This window comes from Euleptes europaea, chromosome 2 (genome assembly GCF_029931775.1).
Source record: "Euleptes europaea isolate rEulEur1 chromosome 2, rEulEur1.hap1, whole genome shotgun sequence".
In the NCBI taxonomy this organism is placed as follows: Eukaryota; Metazoa; Chordata; class Lepidosauria; order Squamata; family Sphaerodactylidae; genus Euleptes; species Euleptes europaea.
The window spans coordinates 103,601,889-103,620,395 of record NC_079313.1 but is presented as its reverse complement, the minus strand read 5'-3'; the positions used below and the strand labels follow the sequence as shown (position 1 = coordinate 103,620,395).

The 18,507-nt window shown below is 43.9% G+C and overlaps 1 protein-coding gene across 1 annotated transcript in view; it reads left to right on the top strand.

Moving 5' to 3' along the window:
• The window catches only part of LOC130472753 (fer-1-like protein 4), a 77,046-nt gene that overhangs the window by 56,202 nt on the left and 2,337 nt on the right, over window positions 1-18,507 (top strand). Inside the window, exons 34-43 of the mRNA XM_056844170.1 lie at window positions 546-677; window positions 1,898-2,008; window positions 3,863-3,990; window positions 5,983-6,153; window positions 6,591-6,745; window positions 7,805-7,983; window positions 10,402-10,487; window positions 11,684-11,782; window positions 14,559-14,800; window positions 17,518-17,807. Coding sequence (XP_056700148.1) covers window positions 546-677; window positions 1,898-2,008; window positions 3,863-3,990; window positions 5,983-6,153; window positions 6,591-6,745; window positions 7,805-7,983; window positions 10,402-10,487; window positions 11,684-11,782; window positions 14,559-14,800; window positions 17,518-17,807 — 1,593 coding nt within the window. The remainder of the gene's footprint in view (window positions 1-545; window positions 678-1,897; window positions 2,009-3,862; window positions 3,991-5,982; window positions 6,154-6,590; window positions 6,746-7,804; window positions 7,984-10,401; window positions 10,488-11,683; window positions 11,783-14,558; window positions 14,801-17,517; window positions 17,808-18,507) is intronic.

The window sequence follows — 18,507 nt, the reverse complement described above, 5'->3', positions numbered from 1 at the left end:
AATCAATGAAACGTCTCAACAAACGTTTCAAACAGTGAGTGCATTAGCCCTTCAGAACTTTGACAGGAGGCCCCCACCCTAGTCCAAAATTCTAGCCCCTGCATCACATTGGCTAGTCCCCAGAGTGGTTGCAAAGTTAGAAACAGAGCCATTCTAGAGATTAAACATTCTAAACCATTTAGGTATTTCACAGAAACTTTGCAAACGGTTTGGGAACAGGTTCTTGTACATGTAGGTCACCTGTTGGGTGACATTTGGGATTTAACAGGTAACTGGTTGCTTCAGCCAAGACCCTTCTGCAACTGTTTTGGGACACCGTTAGGGTTTTCCTGCCAGACAGGAACAGATGGATGTCCTTGTGGTCTTCAGAGGCCACCCATATAACACAGTGTAACATGATACATGTATATATTTGACTGTTTGATGAAGATTTCAGACATTAAACATTAAAAGGGAGCAATGCAATAACTTTTTTATGGTATGTTGGCTGATATTAGTGACTGTTCGGCATAAAAGCTCTAAAATTAACATTCCTCTTATTTCAGATTTACAATTCAGAGCTGGAAAACGAGTTTGACAATTTTGAGGACTGGCTTTATATTTTCCCACTTCATCGTGGGAAAGCAAATGAGGATGAAGATGGAAATGAGGAAGACAACTTGGTGGGGAAATATAAGGTAGTTGAGTAATTTGAATTTGATAAAAATGTACAGGAATTGATCAGAAAATAGTATGCCTTCATGAATCTGGTCTCTGAAAATGTGATTAAAGTATTTAGGTGTTAAACTGAACACCTAATATAGAGTAGCAATTGTAACATACATTAATGATTAGAGAGTTGAGTCCAACCAAGCGTAACCACAACAGCGTGGTGTAGTGGTTAACAGCGGTGGTTTGGAGCAGTGGGGTCTGATCTGGAGAACCGGGTTTGATTCCCCACTCCTCCACATGAGCGGCGGAGGCTAGTCTGGTGAACTCAACAAACAACACTTTATTACGGCCTTGCCAGAAAAATACATATGGTTAGTTCAACGGGCAAATATACTCATATACATACTATATGCTGTTACAACATAATCCTTCTTTCTGGGGACTCAGTCCTAAATAGTCTGAATACATAATTACATAACCGATGGACGCCCTTTTGAGGTTAATCCTTCACTCCTTAGGAATACTCTTAGGTTGATGAATTTTAAGCGCTACGCAGAACCTGGCAGTAGAGGATGTAACCTGCTTGTTTTCCCCCAATAACAACATCTGCAATAAATCTGCTTGCGATACCCCTGTGAGTCTGGTGAACTGGATTTGTTTCCCCACTCCTACACACGAAGCCAGCTGGGTGACCTTGGGCAAGTTACAGCTCCGTTACAGCTCTCTCAGCCCCACCTACCTCACAAGGTGTCTGTTGTAGGGAGGGGAAGGGAAGATGATTGTAAGCCGGTTTGAGTCTCCCTTAACTGGTAGAGAAAGTCGGCATATAAAAACCAACTCTTCTTCTTCTTCTTCTACTCCTCCCCTCCCCCCTCCTCCTCCTCCCCCTCCCCCCCTTCTTTGAAAGTTTCTCTCTCTATGTACCTTGTAGAACTCTGATGGTGTGTTTGCTGGCCTCCTGCTTCCTAGATCTTGCTTATGATTTGTATGACTGATAGCATTTTGCATTTTCTGTGCAAAAAGTGCCAGGTTGGACCCTACCAGTTCTTCTGCAGGCGGACAAGAGAGGACCCCTTTTGATAACTAAAAAGGCTATGGTAGGGGTAGTGAGGCTCACAGGGTGAACACCACATGAGATGAGGGCAGCAGTGAAGAGTGGAACTGGGTGAAATTGAGCCAATTGTTAGCAGGTAGGATCCCGAAAGGATAACATCCATCAACATATTGTTTACTCTGTCTATTTCAGGGTTCATTCTATGTTTACCGGGCTGAAGAGGTAGGTGCAGAACACAAGATCTCCCAAGGCATCCCCAGAAACAGACCTGTTAAGGTTCTTGTCCGAATTTACATAGTTAAAGTAAGTATTTCTTAACAAGATCTTAAATGCATTGTGAATTCACAATGGAGAGTTTAATATTCTTTCCATTCCAGGATAGAACGTATCTATACCCTAATAACTGTGTAAGTGAGTTGGAGGGTGAAAGGGAGTCTTCTTCCCTACAGAATCCCTAAATTCTGCCTTCAGATCGTGTGATTTGAGGCTGAGTGTTGCAAATTATTTTAGGACTTCTATATGAGTTTTTAAAGCTAAGTATTTATCCCTTTGGAATTCTAGTAACAGTGTGGGAAGTTCAGGAACTGAGTAGGCATTTGGATGGTTTAATCGTCTTCCCACATCACCCCAGTCCAAATCACAGCAGTGTTCACAATTAAATGTTTACATGCTGGTGGAGATCTGTGATCTTTGTCACAACTGATACAACCACAATAAGGAATGCAGAATATTCTGAATTTTGAGGTGCCGTCCCTTACTTCAGTATACCATGAGCCCACGAATATAAGTTCCCCTTACTTCACAACTGTACATTGTGAACTTTTTGTGTGTGAACATTGTGTACATTATGAACATTGTGTACTTATTTTGGGAAAACATAGGCTTTACTCAGGATCTGAGAGTTCAGCCTGTTTGGGGACTGGGGAGGAATTTTGCTTGGCTAGTAACCTTTATTGTGATTTTGCCATATACTCTGTCTTTCTTGGTGGAGCTTTCTGAAGCTACTGGCTCTAAAGGGACTTTATTGTAGAACACCTTATAGCAGTTTCTTTGGAGAGGCAGCATAGACAATATTTAGATAAATAAATAAATATGATTTGTTCTGCTCCGTGTTTCTGGCACTCTATTCTGGCTGATTGAAATTCATTTGCTGCATGTGCATGCACACACACCCCCATGTGTGGATTACTCTGCATCATGAAGTTGCAATTAGCTCATTTTGGTCCCTTTTTCCTCTATGGTTCTGTGTTTTGATTTTGCAGTACCTAGTCACATGTCATGCCAGTGATTCTTCTGCAATAGTAGCTGTTCATGACAAAGCCGAAACCTCATGAAACCTCTGATACAGCTGAGGAATGCTCCTGACCTGTGCGGTTTTGTGCCCTGTCATGTGTAAAGAGTCAGTGCAAGCACCCCCAGTTTAAAGTACATTGACTATTTACTTAGTAATTTAACTAAAATTAGTTTCCACTCTTGTTAATGTAAAGGATTATTGTGATTGTTTTTTGCTGCTGGCCTTTTAAGGGACTTTACTGTTCTGTCTAGTGTCAGAGAGACATTTGATCAACTGCTAGTGTTTACAATTGGATGGCATCTACCCTCCCCAAAAATACAAATATTACAAGATACCAGCCATGCTCTGTGCCACTGCCCATAAGTGTTAAACTCTATCATGGATGCTGACTACAGGCTTTAAGATCATGGCCTGAAAGATATGTTTCTCTCCCTCCCCCCCCCTTTTTAACTTCCAGCCTGTTGAAGAGTTCTGAAGTACTCAAAAGCTTGCATACTTTGTTGGGTTGTTTTGGTTGGTCTTAATAAAAGGTATCCCAGTGTTTTCATTTTTAGTTATGTTAAGCAATTTAACACCTCAAGTGGCTAATCTTGGATACTTTTATGTTTTGCATAGAAATGTCATAAATTTTTGCAGTTCACAGCCTTTTAATTCACTCTTTACAATAAGTCCTTCTCTGCTGGGTACGTGGTTTCTGCTGAAAGAGGTTTCATTTCATGCACCTGATGAAGTGGGCTGTAACCCATGGACATCTATGCTTCAGCAATTTGCTAGTTGTTAAGGTGTGACAAGACTCCTCTTTGCTTTTGCTGCAACAGTCTAATATAGGTACCCCATGTATAATCCCATATGTTATATTTTAGGCAACAAACCTGACACCAGCAGACCCCAATGGCAAGGCAGATCCTTACCTTGTGATTACAATTGGGCAACAACGGAAGGACACCAAAGAGAGATACATTCCAAAGCAACTCAATCCAGTCTTCGGAGAGTAAGTATATGTTTGTAGTATTATAGTTACATCTTCTCTCAGTGGCTTCTTGCACAGCATGTATTACCACTAGAAAACCTCAGGCAGCTGCCTAGAACAGCTTATTTTGGAAGAGGGTCCCTTGTTGGAGATGCAAACAGAAGAGATTTGCATTATCTATACCACTTTGATACATGTGCTTCTTCTCTTCAGGGACTGAGTTGGGACAAAGAAGAACAGAGAGATGCTATATGCAGAAAGGAGGAGCATGAACTGTGACAGGCAGTGCAGTCCTAAACAGAGTTGTGTGTGTGTCTGTGTTTTAAGTGCCGTCAAGTTGCTTCCGACTTCCTAAGTCCATTGGGGCAATGGGATTTGCTTAGTACCGCACTGCTAGTGAGCAGCAGAGAGGAAGAAGAGCAAGATTTGAGTCCAGTAGCACCTTAAAGACCAAAAAGGAGTCTAGAGTATCAGCTTTAGAGAGTCAAATTCAAATTTTATTAATATGGTCGACTGACCAATCACATGCCAACACATCAAAATTTCCAGACTTAATAGATTTGCGCCGCAGAATCACCTACTGCCCGTACATATAAAGGGGTAAGATCAATTAAAAAAACCTGGTTAAAATTATCATCTTAAAATTGATAGAATTGTAAAATATTCTAACAATCATTCTCTAATAAAGTTCTGCGTGTTTTAATAGCAACAGCGCAGAACTTGGCAGTTTGGAGTATAAGTTGTGTGTGTGGGGGTCTTCTCCTAATTAGAGAGTCAAAGCTCCCTTCATTGCACCGAAGAAGGGAGTGGCTGAGGATGCCCTAAATCAGGGGTCGGCAAACTTTTTAGTCAAAAGAGCCAAATATCAACAGTACAACGATTGAGATTTCTTTTGAGAGCCAAATTTCTTAAACTTAAACTATATAGGTAGGTACACTGTTTATTAACTTAATAAACTTTAATTAAAGCTTTAAGTCTTAATTAAACTATAGGTACACTGAATAAAACTTGATATCATACTTAATACTGATCTTATTTATTGATAAAAATTAAATTGTAAGTCCCTGCCATTTCCCCCTCCCCATCCGGAGTCCTCGTCTGGAGGCCTGGTGTACCACCATAAAAGCCTATTGGTAGACCTGGCTTCTGGCTGAGTCCCATTGGGAGGCCAGGTCTACCCATTGGCTTTCTTGGCAGTAGACCTGGCCTCTGGAGGCCCATAGAAGCCAATTTGGTAGACCTGGCCTCTGAAGGGGGACTTTTTCCCCTCCTCGGAGTCCAGGTCTACTGCCAAGAAAGCCAGTGGGTAGACATGGCCTCCCATGGGACTCAGCCGGAGGCCAGGTCTACCAAACGAAGCCCGCCCCGCCCAACAGCTGATAGGCGGGGGGGCCGAGGAACTGCCGAGCCGCCCGCCCAGCAATCGCGCGGCTAGAGGGGAGGGGAGGCTTTAGCCTCCCAACCATTGAGGGAAAGGGAAAGGGGGACCCGGCCATTCTCCACAGTGTGGGGGGGAGACAGCGCGCCCGCTCGCCCACGCTCTCAGGTGCGCCAGCTCCGCAGCCCGGCTGCCGGGGCGAGCGGGCGCAAGAGCAGGGGCTCCGAACCAAGTTTGGAGAGCTGCACTCATTGGGCCAAAGAGCCGCATGCGGCTCTGGAGCCGCAGTTTTGAGACCCCTGCCCTAAATGATCACTGGGTAGTATGACTGTGCAAATTGGAGGAGGGAGGCGATTAAAAAAGAATCTTGGTGGGGTTTGGCGGCCGCTTTGGCCACATGAGACAGGAAAGGAAACCTACCACAGTCAAGATGAAGGGTGCTGAAAGATTTTTACCAGCTCAGGTCACTGGTTCCTGTGTCTGGTGCTACTTTGGTGTACTTTTGTTTGTATGGTACAGGTGTAAAAAGAGGAGATGCTAAGAAAAGATAGGCAGTAAGGCAGTTGTCGCACATGATTCTGTACGTTCTGTTTCACCCTCTATTTGCACGCCCTCTTTTCCTCTCTTACATTCAGGGTGCTGGAGCTGACCATATCCTTTCCCATGGAATCAGAGCTCTCTATATCAATATTTGATCATGATTTGGTGGGATCGGACGACTTAATTGGGGAGACAAAGATTGACTTGGAGAACCGATTCTACAGTAAACACAGAGCCAACTGTGGGGTGGCCTCACAATACGACACGTATGTACTACGAGATGAGCTGGCAAGCCAAGCATGAATTCCTCTCATGATTTTTGTGGCTATTCTTACCCTTTTCAGGGGCCAGCGGGGGTAGTCTTCCCAAAAGAGCCTAGTATTCAGTCCCCATTATGGGCAGTACTTCCCAGTGTGTCCTCTACAGGAATGCCAGCATTAAATGAAAACAGTAGGGTTTCCAGCTCCAGGTTGGGAAATACCAGGAGATTTTGGGGGCGGAGCCTGAAGAGGGTAGGGTTTGGGGAGGAACTTCAATGCTAGAGGCTAATTGCCAAAGCAGCCATTTTCTCCAGGTGAACTGATCTCTATCTGCTGGAGATCCTGATAGCAGGAGATTTTCAGCTAGTACCTGGAGGTTGGCAACCATAGAAATCAGCTAATTTTGAGAATTCAAAATGTTTGACCCTGTTCATTCCTCGCAGAGAGGGCTACAACGAGTGGCGAGATGCTTTCAAGCCTACACATATCCTGGACAGTTTGTGCAAGAAGAGTGCGCTCCCCATGGCTGAGTACAGGAAGGAGGAAGTAAAAGTGAACAATAAGATTTTTAAGATCCCACCGGAAGCTTTCCCTGAAGGTATTGATCCCCAATTTTGAAAGCTTGCCATATCAGCTATACATTCATTTGGATTAATGGAGTTTCTGAAACTCTTTTCATCTGATTCTGTGACCCTGGTATTCATTTCATCTGTTCCCTGCAGTTTGCTGGAATCTTTTTTGTTTTGGAACTGTGCTTGATTAAGCCATTTTCTGCTAGAGAGCCAGCGAGGTGTAGTGATTAAGAGTGGTGGTTTGGAGCAATGGACTCTGATCTGGAGAACCAGATTTGATTCCCCACTCCTTTACATGAGTGGCGGATGCTAATCTGGTGAACCGGGTTGGTTTCCCCACTCCTACATGAATATGGGGAGGTAGCAATTAAACCTTGAAATTAGAAGTCTCTACAATTTTAACTGCCCATTCGTATTTCCTGATGTTTGCTTCCTTCACATTGGAAGTCTAGGCTTGATCTGGATTACCAACTTCTTGTTATCAGAATTCAGTCCATCCAGTTTCAGTGTTGTGGTTTATCAAGCAAGCTGCGTTACAGTTTTGAGTTACAGGGCAGCATGAGAGAAGCTGATGCGGATTTCAACCTTTCTATATCTGATCTGCTCTTCCTCTGTGTTCTTACATATATTGGCCAGAGCTGGGTTTCAAGAGCTAGACTGGGATTTTAGACTCAGGGCTTTGGACAGTAGTATTTTGGACTTTTTTGTTTGAAATGCAGCCCTCCATGGCAAACCACAGTCTGCTTTTGAAAATTCCCTTCGTTTTAAAACCACTTTACTATATAGCATGGGAGGCTGTCCTTCAAGAAACACAACTCACTGCATGGTTCTTTGGATCCTGACCAAGGATTCCTAATTCCCAAGTCTTCCTCTGGGTACTATTGTCTTGAGAGTCCATCTCTAGCCTGCTTAGTTTTGTAGTGTCAACAGAGAACAGAGTCAACTGAACTAATGAAGTAAAAGGTGCTGACTGTCGATGGCAACTAATTTTAATCTTTCGTGACTTGTAGACATTGGTTAATGGGAAACTGATTCTGAGCTTTCCACTTTCTTATGGCCTCCTGACTGATTGTCTTGTATTCTAGAAGTTTTTTTGAAAGACCAAAAAGAAAACGAAGATGAGACATGGTCTGCTTACGATGAGCACAAAGCTTTGTATGTTCTTCAGCACTGGGATGAAATGCCAGAATATGGGTATGAATTAGTACCAGAACATGTGGAAGTTCGATCTCTTTCCAATCCAGACAGCCCTGGCCTTCTGCAGGTAACATCAGAATATATTGGTTTACTTATTCTCCATCCAATTGTATTTTGAAAGCTATCTGTTAACACAAGCATTTTTTTCTTAACCTATGAACTGCTCTACTGCTAAATTTGCTTGGGATAAAATGCGAGGAACAGTTGCTTAACACAACCACATTAGCCTGAGTTGATGCTGACTACAATCCCTTATCCCAACAAATCCAGTGTAGTAGCCAATCCCATTTATTGCACAGTGCAGAATTAGAAAGGGAAGACCCTGGGGGCAGGATTGGGCCCTCATACTAATCTAAAGGCTTTTAGGCTAATGTGCAGTTCTTCTGACACAGCCACCAAGCATTTCCACTCAGTAATGACTCTATATGTTAACATAAAATAGATACATTGTGTGGCAAATCATATGGCATATGAATATGTGGCACTGACACTGAAAATTGTTATGCAGTTGGGGTGATCCCCATACAATTCGGGTGATCCCCATGGTGGCACTGACACTGAAAATTGTTATGCAGTTGGGGTGATCCCCATTCCTACAAATTATGGCCACCGTGCAGAGTTTATGACACAACAAAATATTTTGAGTGTCTTCAGTACGGTTGCAATGAAAGACTTGGCCCTCACAAGTCAACTTCCTGTATGTCTGATATAAAATATTGATGTTAGAGATTGCATTTGAGAGGGATTATGTTAGGGATTGCATTTGAGAGGCAATGTAGTAGTTCAGAGTATTCCTTTTGCAGTATACAGTATCCTGCTGTAACTATATCAGTGTAAGCTGCTGTATTTTCTACCACAGCTAGACACATCTATAGGTCTCTTAAATACAGTGTTTCACAACTGCTGCACCCCATGTTCTGCCAAGTGGTGCCTTGGAAATGTTAACCCCTTTCACTGCTCTGTGCCTCCTGAGTTGATGTTTCAAGCTGCCCATTTTAAGGTGTAAAAATGATCAAGCCACTATTATGCCTTAGTGACCTCTAGATTAGAATACTGTTGCTGGCCATGAAGATGGTTCAGAACTAGCAGCTGGGCAGATATAAATTGGTAGAGTCTCACCACGTGAGTTCTGGAACGCCTACATGGCATATTCCTGGTGCTAGCTACATAGGCCTAATTGTCTGGGTCCTGTGCACTTCAAGAAATGCCTTGCGTGATATCACTTCTTTCCAGAGGGAGGATTGGATTTCATTACCTTAAGGCAGGGGTCCCCAATGTGGTGCACATGGGTGCCATGGTTAAGGTTGCCAATCTCCAGGTAGTGCTACAAAAAACCAGTACACAGCCAGTACTGGTGATCTTTCTTACCAACCTCCAGGTAGTAGCAGCGATCAGTTCACCTGGAGAAAATCACCACTTTGGCAATTGGACTCAATGGCATAAAAGTCCCTCCCCAAACCCTGCCCTCCTCAGGCTCCTCACCCAAAAAACCTCACACTGGTGGCAAAGAGGGACCTGGCAACCCTAGCCATGGTGCACACTGACACCTTTTCTGGTGCCTGCCAAGTGTTTTCAGAAAGTGGGCAGGGTCAGGGGGGGCTTTTGCCCAGTAAGTCTTCTGTTTGGTCATTAGAGACTTGATTGGCTGTGCAGATTTTTTAAAACGTTTCAGCTGCAACCACAGAACAAGGATCTGCACTGTGTGACTGAAGGTAAACGTCTGCTGTAGCCATCTTGTTGCTGGCTTCACCTTAGGGTTTCCAACCTCCACGTACTAGCTGGAGATCTCCCGCTATTACAACTGATCTCCAACTAATAGAGATCAGTTCATCTGGAGAAAATGGCCGCTTTGGCAATTGGACTCTGTGCCATTGAAGTCCCGCCCCTCCCAAATCCCACCCTCCTCAGGCTCCACCCCAATAATCTCCAAGTATTTCCCAACCTGATGCTGGCCACCCTACTTCACCTCCTTCGGCAACCTCTTTGTGGCTGCGCGCACTATGTCATGTCAAAATTCCAAAAGTGCCTGCTGGCTCAAAAAGGTTAGGGGCCCCTACCTTAAGGACTTATGAATCTCAGCCAAAAATGGCTTCTTAGTTCCTGCTGTATGTACCAAAGGTACCATAAATGTGCTACATGAATTTCAGCATCCAAATGGGCAGAAATAGTGCAAATAAATATTTATGAAAGGGTCCTGGTGATTTTTGAATTATATAGAGACAGACATCTTTGGATGCTCATTATGAAAGAGCATGCTTGATTCAACATAACAAAGAGTTTCCATCCTTATAGTGTGATCCTCTCTTTGTATAAGAATTATTCCTCTGAGGCTTGAATCCAATCTGGATTGTTTCATTAAAATTTTTGATCCCCCCCCTTTTGTTGTTGTGTTTCTCTATTGGGGCCACCCTCCTAGCTTACTTTGTAAGATGGATTCAGCCTCTGGTCCATTTTAGAAAGACCTTGTTTCCTTTCACGTTCCTAGGGTTCTCTCCACATGTGGATTGACATGTTTCCAAATGATGTCCCTGCTCCACCCCCTGTCAACATCAAACCACGACTGCCGGTCAGGTAAGAGCTTCTGTGAACAGGAATGGGGGACAATTTCTGAACTGTTGTCAGTTTTGCTTATAAAATATTTATGTACTATGCACGGGGGACCCAAAGCAGCTTACATCGTGCTCCTCTCCTCCATTTTATCATCACAACAGCTGTGTGAGGTAGGTTAGGCTGAGAGAGTATGACTGACCCGTGGTCAACCAGTGAGCTTCCATGGCACAAGTGGGGATTTGAACCAAGATACTAGTCCGCCATTCTTAACCACTACACCATGCTGGATCTTTTCAATTGTTGCAGGAAGACATCTGTAACATGCTTTGCTTACCTCCTGTATCATGTGGGAATTGCTGTATAAATAGTGGAGCAGGGGTCGCCAACGTTTTTGAGCCTGCATGCACATTTGGAATTCTGACATGGCATGGTGGGTGCAGCAACATAATGGCTGCTACAAAATGGCTGCTTCAGGAGTTGGAGCCATCCACCAAATGATTGCCACGGCTTAACTTCAGGAACATAGTGCAGATTCTTGTGCTGTGGTGGCAGCTGCTGCCAAAACAACATTACAGAAAACTGCACAGCCAATCAAATCTCCAATAGTCAATCAGAAACGTTGCTGGGCAAAAGCCCTAGTTGGCCCCACCCACTTCCTAAAAACACTTGGTGGGCACCAGAAAAGGTGTTGGCGGGTGCCATGGTGCCCATGGGCACCACACTGGGGATCCCTTTAATAGAGTAACATTTCAGTGCAAATTACATCAACTTAAAGAAGAGTCGTTTTTCTCTATTCTACTTGACATGCTAAAAAAAGTATTTAGATGGAAATCCCATTGACATTGCTGCTCTGGTCCATTGTCTGTTGCCCAAAATGAGAAATTTGCTATTGCGGTTTTTCTTTCTTTCTTTGTAATCTTATTTTGGGCAGATTTGCAGACTCATCCCCATCAAAACAATCATGAAAAACAAGTGAAAAAATAACAAAATAAGGATGTTTAATTGTAGTTTGTGCCACATGGATTCCTTTGTTCTTTCCTACAGTGACTGTTAGCATATATTTCTGTTTTGATTCATATGGCAGGTGAATCCCAGGGTCCATAGCCTCCCGGTTGCTTGAGGTTGGCCTTTGGTTGTTTGTTAAAGTTTTGTACAAGGTTTACAAACAAGACACTGTGTTTTAATGTAGCTCTTGTCTTTTTCCATGTTAATTCTAGTTATGAGCTACGTGTCATTATCTGGAATACAGATGACGTGGTCCTTGATGACGTCAATCCAATAACAGGAGAAACCTCCAGTGACATCTATGTGAAAAGGTGCCATCAGTAGATAGGCAGGAATGGAAACACTTCCAAAGGAGCACTGGTTGTGCTCTACAATATAAGAATTGCCTTGCTGGGTTAGACCTAGGGATGCCAACCTCCAGGAGGAGCCTGGAGATCTCCTAGAATTACAACTGATCTCCAGACTACAGAGACCAGTTCCCCTGGAGGAAGGGGAAGCTTCAGAGAGTAGACTTTATGGAATTACATCTCTGCTAAGTTCCCTCCCCTCCCCAAACTCTGCCCGTCCCAGGCACTGCCCCCAAATCTCCAGGAATTTGCTAGTCTTGAGCTGGCAACCCTACAGTCCTGTTCTAATGGTTGCCAGCCAGATGCCTCTGCAAAACCCACACCTAGGGCATGAAGGCAACAGCCTGGCTCTGTTGTTTTTCCCGAGCACCTGGTATTCATGGATTATTGGTATTCATGGCTACATCTATATTGCCTCACAGTGATCTTAATTGCTTGGACCCAAGATTTTCAGGTAGCCGGCTAGAGGTTGACTCAGCCTTCCATTCTTCTGAGGTCGGTAAAATGAGTACCCAGCTTGCTGGGGGTAAAGGGAAGATGACTGGGGAAGGCACTGGCAAACCACCCCGTAAAACAAAGTCTGCCTAGGAAACGTCGGGATGTGATGTCACCCCATGGGTCAGGAATGACCCGGTGCTTGCACTGGGGACTACCTTTACCTTTTAAAGATGTTAAAGGTAAATTGATTGTGGAATGTGAAAGTACAGCATTAGCTGAAGCAGGCATGATTGGTGGTAGTTCTGGGAATGGGCTCCCAGAGGTCTTTTTCCCTTTAAAAAGCAGGTCCTTGGGGCCCTGATTTGGATCAGGACCACAGCATGAGGGAAGGGGGCTGACCCGAAATGGCCCTGTGGAGCCACTGCTTCCCTTGTTGGGGTATATATGCAGATCCTTCTATTGGTCATTCATGTTTGCCCTAATGGGGTGTAAATAGCTGCCCTGTAGGGTTGGGTCTGGTTGGAGAGGTGATGTAAGAGAAGGGAAGGCTTAAGCCTGTCTCCCTTCCCCCTATACCATGATCCCAATCTGAAGTGGGGCCCTGTTAGGGTTGCCAGGCTCCTCTTTACCACTGGTGGGGTTTTTTTGGGGGGGGTTGGGGAGGGGAGGGACTTCAATGCCATAGAGTCCAATTGCCCAAGTGGTCATTTTCTCCAGGTGAATTGATCTCTATCACCTGGAGATCACTTGTATTAGCAGGAGATCTGCAGCTAGTACCTGGAGGTTGGCAACCCTAGGCCCTGTGTGCCTGGTTTTTTTTAAAGCCACTTTAAAGCCACACTTTCAGCATCAGATGTAGCATCAAGCCTGCTTACCAATACAATAGAGATGAAGCCCTGAAATGAAGGCACAACAAAACCTGCCGGAGTCATAAGATCTGCTGAGTCACTTTAGTGATTGTCCTGCTGCTTGGGCAATAATTGATTTAGGGGAAGTTGAAAATTTTGGCTTTTCATGCATGCATGTGCTCACACAACCCAACTTAGTTCTACTTCCTGTCCTAACAGGGCTTCTGCTCTGCTCAGCAGGCAATTGTTTGAATTGATAGTTAAATCAGTCACAAATCATATAAATCAGTCATAGCTTTAGTACTGTGCTTTTTAAAAAGCCTATGGTTCAGTGTTGGCTGTTAGCAATGTTAACAGCTGCAGGTCTATTTGAATCGGTAGTGTTTTTTGTGCATGCACAGTTCGGTAGGCATTTGAGTCATTCAATGGTAAACTGAACAGACCTGGGGCTTGGCTCACATCTTATTGTTGCAGTTGAACATGGTCAGCTTGACTTCCTTTGATGTTTGGTGCAGAATTCACAACATCCTTAATTATGAGGACTTCTTCCTCATTATAGATCTGCACTTCCATATATTTTAAACATAAGAACATAAGAAAGGCCCTGCTGGATCAGACCAAGGCCCATCATGTCCAGCAGTCTGTTCACACAGTGGCCAACCAGGTGCCTTTAGGAAGCCACAAACAAGACGAGTGCAGCAGCACCATCCTGCCTGTGTTCCACCGCACCCAAAATAATAGGCATGCTCCCCTGATACTAGAGAGAATAGGTATGCAGCATGACCAGTATCCATTCTAACTAATAACCATGAATACCCCTCTCCTCCATGAATATTTTGTAATATAAAAACAGAAAAACTGATGCATTTTGTAGCATATGTGTTTGGAAACTGTTCTTAAATTCTATTTCTGGCTATATGTTTTGGGGAAAGAAAAATAGACTTGCATAGCCATCCTCAAGACCAAATACTAGAATTCTATGACCAAATGTATAATTTGACTCTAAAAAGCAGCCATGGGGTGTGTGTGTGACTATATATTGATTGGAGTAGTGGTGCTGGTGAAGAAAGAGGGTTAAGTCTTCCTTCCCCTGCCCTGTTTCCCCAATTGTAAATGGGCCCTGAGTGCTGGTTATAGCCACAGTGGGGGGGGGGAAGTATCCCTATTGTCCCCGTCTCTTTTTTCCTACAGGGCTAACTTAACCCAGGAGTTTCATTAAGGAAATAGCAGGTGTGGAGGGGGCTCCATTTTTCATTGAGGAAATAGTAGGTGGCACAGAGTTAAATCCTTTCTCCAGCCCTAATTCAGTTAATTCCCCCTATGCTATGTTTTAGAGCCAAATTACATGTCTGGACTTCCAGTCACAGGAGCTCCAATGTCACATATAGTTTGACACCCAGCCTTCATTATCTTTAGCCGTGTGTTCAAAATATTGATAGATGATTCTTGTGCAGTTGGATCAAAGGGCTGCAGAAAGACAAGCAAGAAACCGACGTTCACTTTAACTCTCTGACTGGGGAAGGCAACTTCAACTGGAGGTTTGTGTTCCGCTTTGATTACCTGCCAACAGAGAAGGAGATAACTTACAAGAAGAAGGACTCCATCTTCTCTATAGATGAATCTGAATTCCGGGAGCCAGCAGTCCTGGTCCTCCAGGTCTGGGATTATGACAGGATTTCAGCAAATGACTTTTTAGGTATTTTTTAATGTTCACTGTGTTTCTTTAATTGTGTTTTATGGCCTACATCATTTATGGTGTGTGTTGTGAGCTGCCCTGCTAACCATGTAGGGGTGTCAGCTCTGGGCTGGAAAAGATTTAGGAATAGAGTCTGGGAAGGGTGGGGTTGGGGATGGGAGGGACCTCCCTGTGGTATAATGTCATAAAGTCTATCGTGTAGTCTGGAGATCAATTGCTTCAGGCCCCACCTGGAGTTTGGCAACCCTAGGTCAGTAAGAAGACAGGCTAAAACAGTATGACTGAATAAACATACAAAATTTCTGACAGGGTGTGAGCTTTTGTGAGTCACAGCTCACTTCTTCAGATACAGCTAGAATGTATTTGCTTGCCTTTCTGCAGCCCTTTGATCTAGCTGTAGCTGAAGAAGTGAGCTGTGGCTCACAAAAGCTCATATCCTGGCGGAAATTTTGTTAGTCTTTAAAGTGCTACTGGACTCCTACTCACAACACAACACAAGCCTTTATTGGCATATAAAAAGGAAGAACATACATTTGGATAAAAAGGACTCCTTTTCTACTGCTAGTGGCCGACTAACATGGCTATCCATCGTGAATAAACATAGGAAGAAACTGAAAAGCCTCCCAGAAAATCTGACCCTACAAGTTTTTTGTTACTTCCTTCTCTGCTCCTTTCCCCTCCACGCTTGAACTCCACCTGCTATAGGCTTCTACCATTGCAATTCTGATTCACAAGTTAGCTGTATATATGAAGTTGACCGTGTCAGACCATTCAGGCACCTACCTTAGTATTTTCTGCTCTGACTGGCAGTGTCTCTCCAAGGTCTCAGGTACAGAAACATCTTCCGCAGCACTAGTTGACTTAAATCGTTTAGCAGATGATGCCAGGGATTGAACTTGCAACCTTCTGTGCTCTGTCACTGAGCTATGGCCATTCCTCTCATTGTGGAAGTGGCTGACAACAGAGAAGGAAAGGTTTATAGTTAACGATCCTGTTGCTGCTTCAGCATGCATATCCCAGAATGCCACTGCAAATGACAGGTGTATACATCTTCCTCTGATCACTCCCACCTCCACCCGCTGGTTATATGGCATATACAACAAAGGCAATCTAGCCAATTTTATGTTTAAGTTCTCAGGATAGCTATGAAAGGAATTCTGGGAGGCAGGAATTATACAAGCAAACAAATATAACAGTACTGCTTACTTAAAGGATGCACTGTCCCATGTTGTTTTGAAACTTTTATTTGCTGCATCTAGCTAGAAAAAGGGAAACTAGCGTGCATCACCGTCTATTTGGTTGCAAAGATACTGTAAACATTTCTTGGTGAGGGGAGTTAAGATGTGCTGATTTGGAACAGGGTCTCCTCAGAAAGCAATTAGATTTATTTGATTTTATGGCTTCTGGACTTCAAGGTGATCTGAGCAGCGATTTTTCCTGTGCCAACTTTAAGGACCTTTGTTAAGTAATTTCATCTTTCTGTGTCTTGGTCTCTCCTTTGTGTAATTGGAGTGTAGTTTGCACATGTAGGTTACGAGAGGATTTTTAACTATTGAGAGTGTAGAATTCTAGAACAGCTATAATAGGTTTGAGAAATATATGCAGGACAGAAATAGAGTGTGTCTTGTAATTTCTAATGTATCTATTGTGGCCCACTGGGATCAGGAAGCTTTTCTTACAGTCCTGTTGTGACATTAGGAACTACCATAGCAAGGGCAGGAAGGTTACATCAAAGTAAGTGTCCTTGAGGATGATAGGCAGGTAGGCTTTGCTCAGGATCTGAGTGTAAGGAATAGCTACTGAGCCCAGCTCGGACTCATTGGAATGCCGGCTTCCCTGCTTTCTTGGGCTCCCGTCTTCCAGTAGTGGGTGAAGTGATAAAAAAGATGAAGGTAGAGACCATACTGAAATCTGGACTTTGCCACCACTAGATGGTGCAGGCACTAGTTTTCCTTATTTGCTTTGAGCAGCAATGAAAGGAAGTAGGACGTAGGATGACCAACAGTTCCTGGACTATGCCTTGAATCTGCTTTTTGACTCCTGCCTGGTTCTGCCCTGACTTCTGCCCAATCTGTGTTTTTCTCTCTGCCTTTTTGTTCTTAGCTCTTTGCCTGGTCTAGCTTGCCAAAACTGATTGATTGCTGTGCACAGAAAATTTCCATCTGGTCAGATTAACAATAAGTATGCAGGACTTTCTTAGCTTCAGTGTGTAGCTTGGCTAATTTAATAAAATATCTCATTTTGTCCGCATGCATCAGGTCTCTGCTTTGGGACTGATTGTGGGGGGGAGGTTGGCAATGGCAGGGCTGACAAAAGTTAGTGGACAACAGGGACAATTCCATGGGCCCTGGCCACTCTGGGGGGTCATTGTGCTTTTTTGTTTTTTGTTTTGGTATAATGATTGGAGTACAATGAGGTGATGTGAGGGAGCAGAGGGATTCATTGTTTGAAGGTTTGTGGTGGGTTTTGACGGCCTTGGTGTATCGGGGGGGGACAGGTTCTGTCTTGCAAGCATTGGGGTTTCAGTTAGGCAACATTATAATCCATGCTGAATTAGTGATTTCTACAATTATACTTCTGGCTGGATTCTGTAAACAGCCTCATATCCTATGGACAAAATTTGTACACAGATGAAAACGCCAGTTCTACCCTTTGGCAATAGTCCTGTGTAAATGATCAGTATCTGAGGCTCTTCTTCTTTTTGGTTGTTTTTCAAGGGGCCATTGAATTAAAACTCAATGATATGGTAAGAGCTGCCAAGAGTTCAGAGCAGTGCACCATCAAGATGGCCAAAGAGAAGGCCATGCCTCGATTCTCCATCTTCCGAAACAAGCGGATGAGAGGCTGGTGGCCCTTCATCAAACTGAAAGGTCAGGAAGATATTGAGCGGGAAGAGAGAGAAGCAAAGCAGAAGAAGAAGAAGAAAAAGAAGAACAAGTGGAGAAGATCAATAAACCCAGAAGATGTTGAATTTTCAGACCCTAGCGGAAACATCTTCATCCTAACAGTAAGAAGAAAGGGAGCTATGGGAAATAGATATCTAAAGCTTCCAGTGTGTATGCATACATACGCACTTGCATGCTCACACAGAGGGGTCTTATTCTGTGGCTTCCCATTCTTTCAGGGCCCAACAACAAATGCCTGGAGAATTCTGTGATTAGAATCTTTCACAGTTTGTTTGTTTGTTTGTTTCTAAAGCAGGCCCAACAGCCTGCTCTGAAAATCAAGGATGAACAAGTGGAAACCTGCAAGAACTTGTGGGAGGCATCTCATTTCTCCCTCCCACTCTATTTCCCGTTCCCTTTTCTGAAAGCCCCATAGCCTCTCCCCTTTTTCTGCTTCCTTCTCTTAGAGTTGCCAGCTCCAGGTTGGGAAATTTGGGGTGGAGCCTTAGGAGGGCGACTGGGTTGCCAGGTCTCTCAACCGGTGGGAGGAGCCTGAGGAGGGCAGGGTTTGGGGAGGGCAGGGACTTCAATGCCATAGAGTTCAATTACCAAAGCGGCCATTTTTCTCCAGGTGATCTGATCTCTATCGGCTGGAGATCCATTGAATTAGCAGGAGATCTCCTGCTATTACCTGGCAGTTGGTAACCCTAAGGGTGAGGTTCAGGGAGGGAATCGACCTCAGCATGTATAAATGCCATAGAGTCCACCCTCCAAAGCAACCATTTTCTTCAGGGGAACTGTAATATGTAATCTGGATAACAG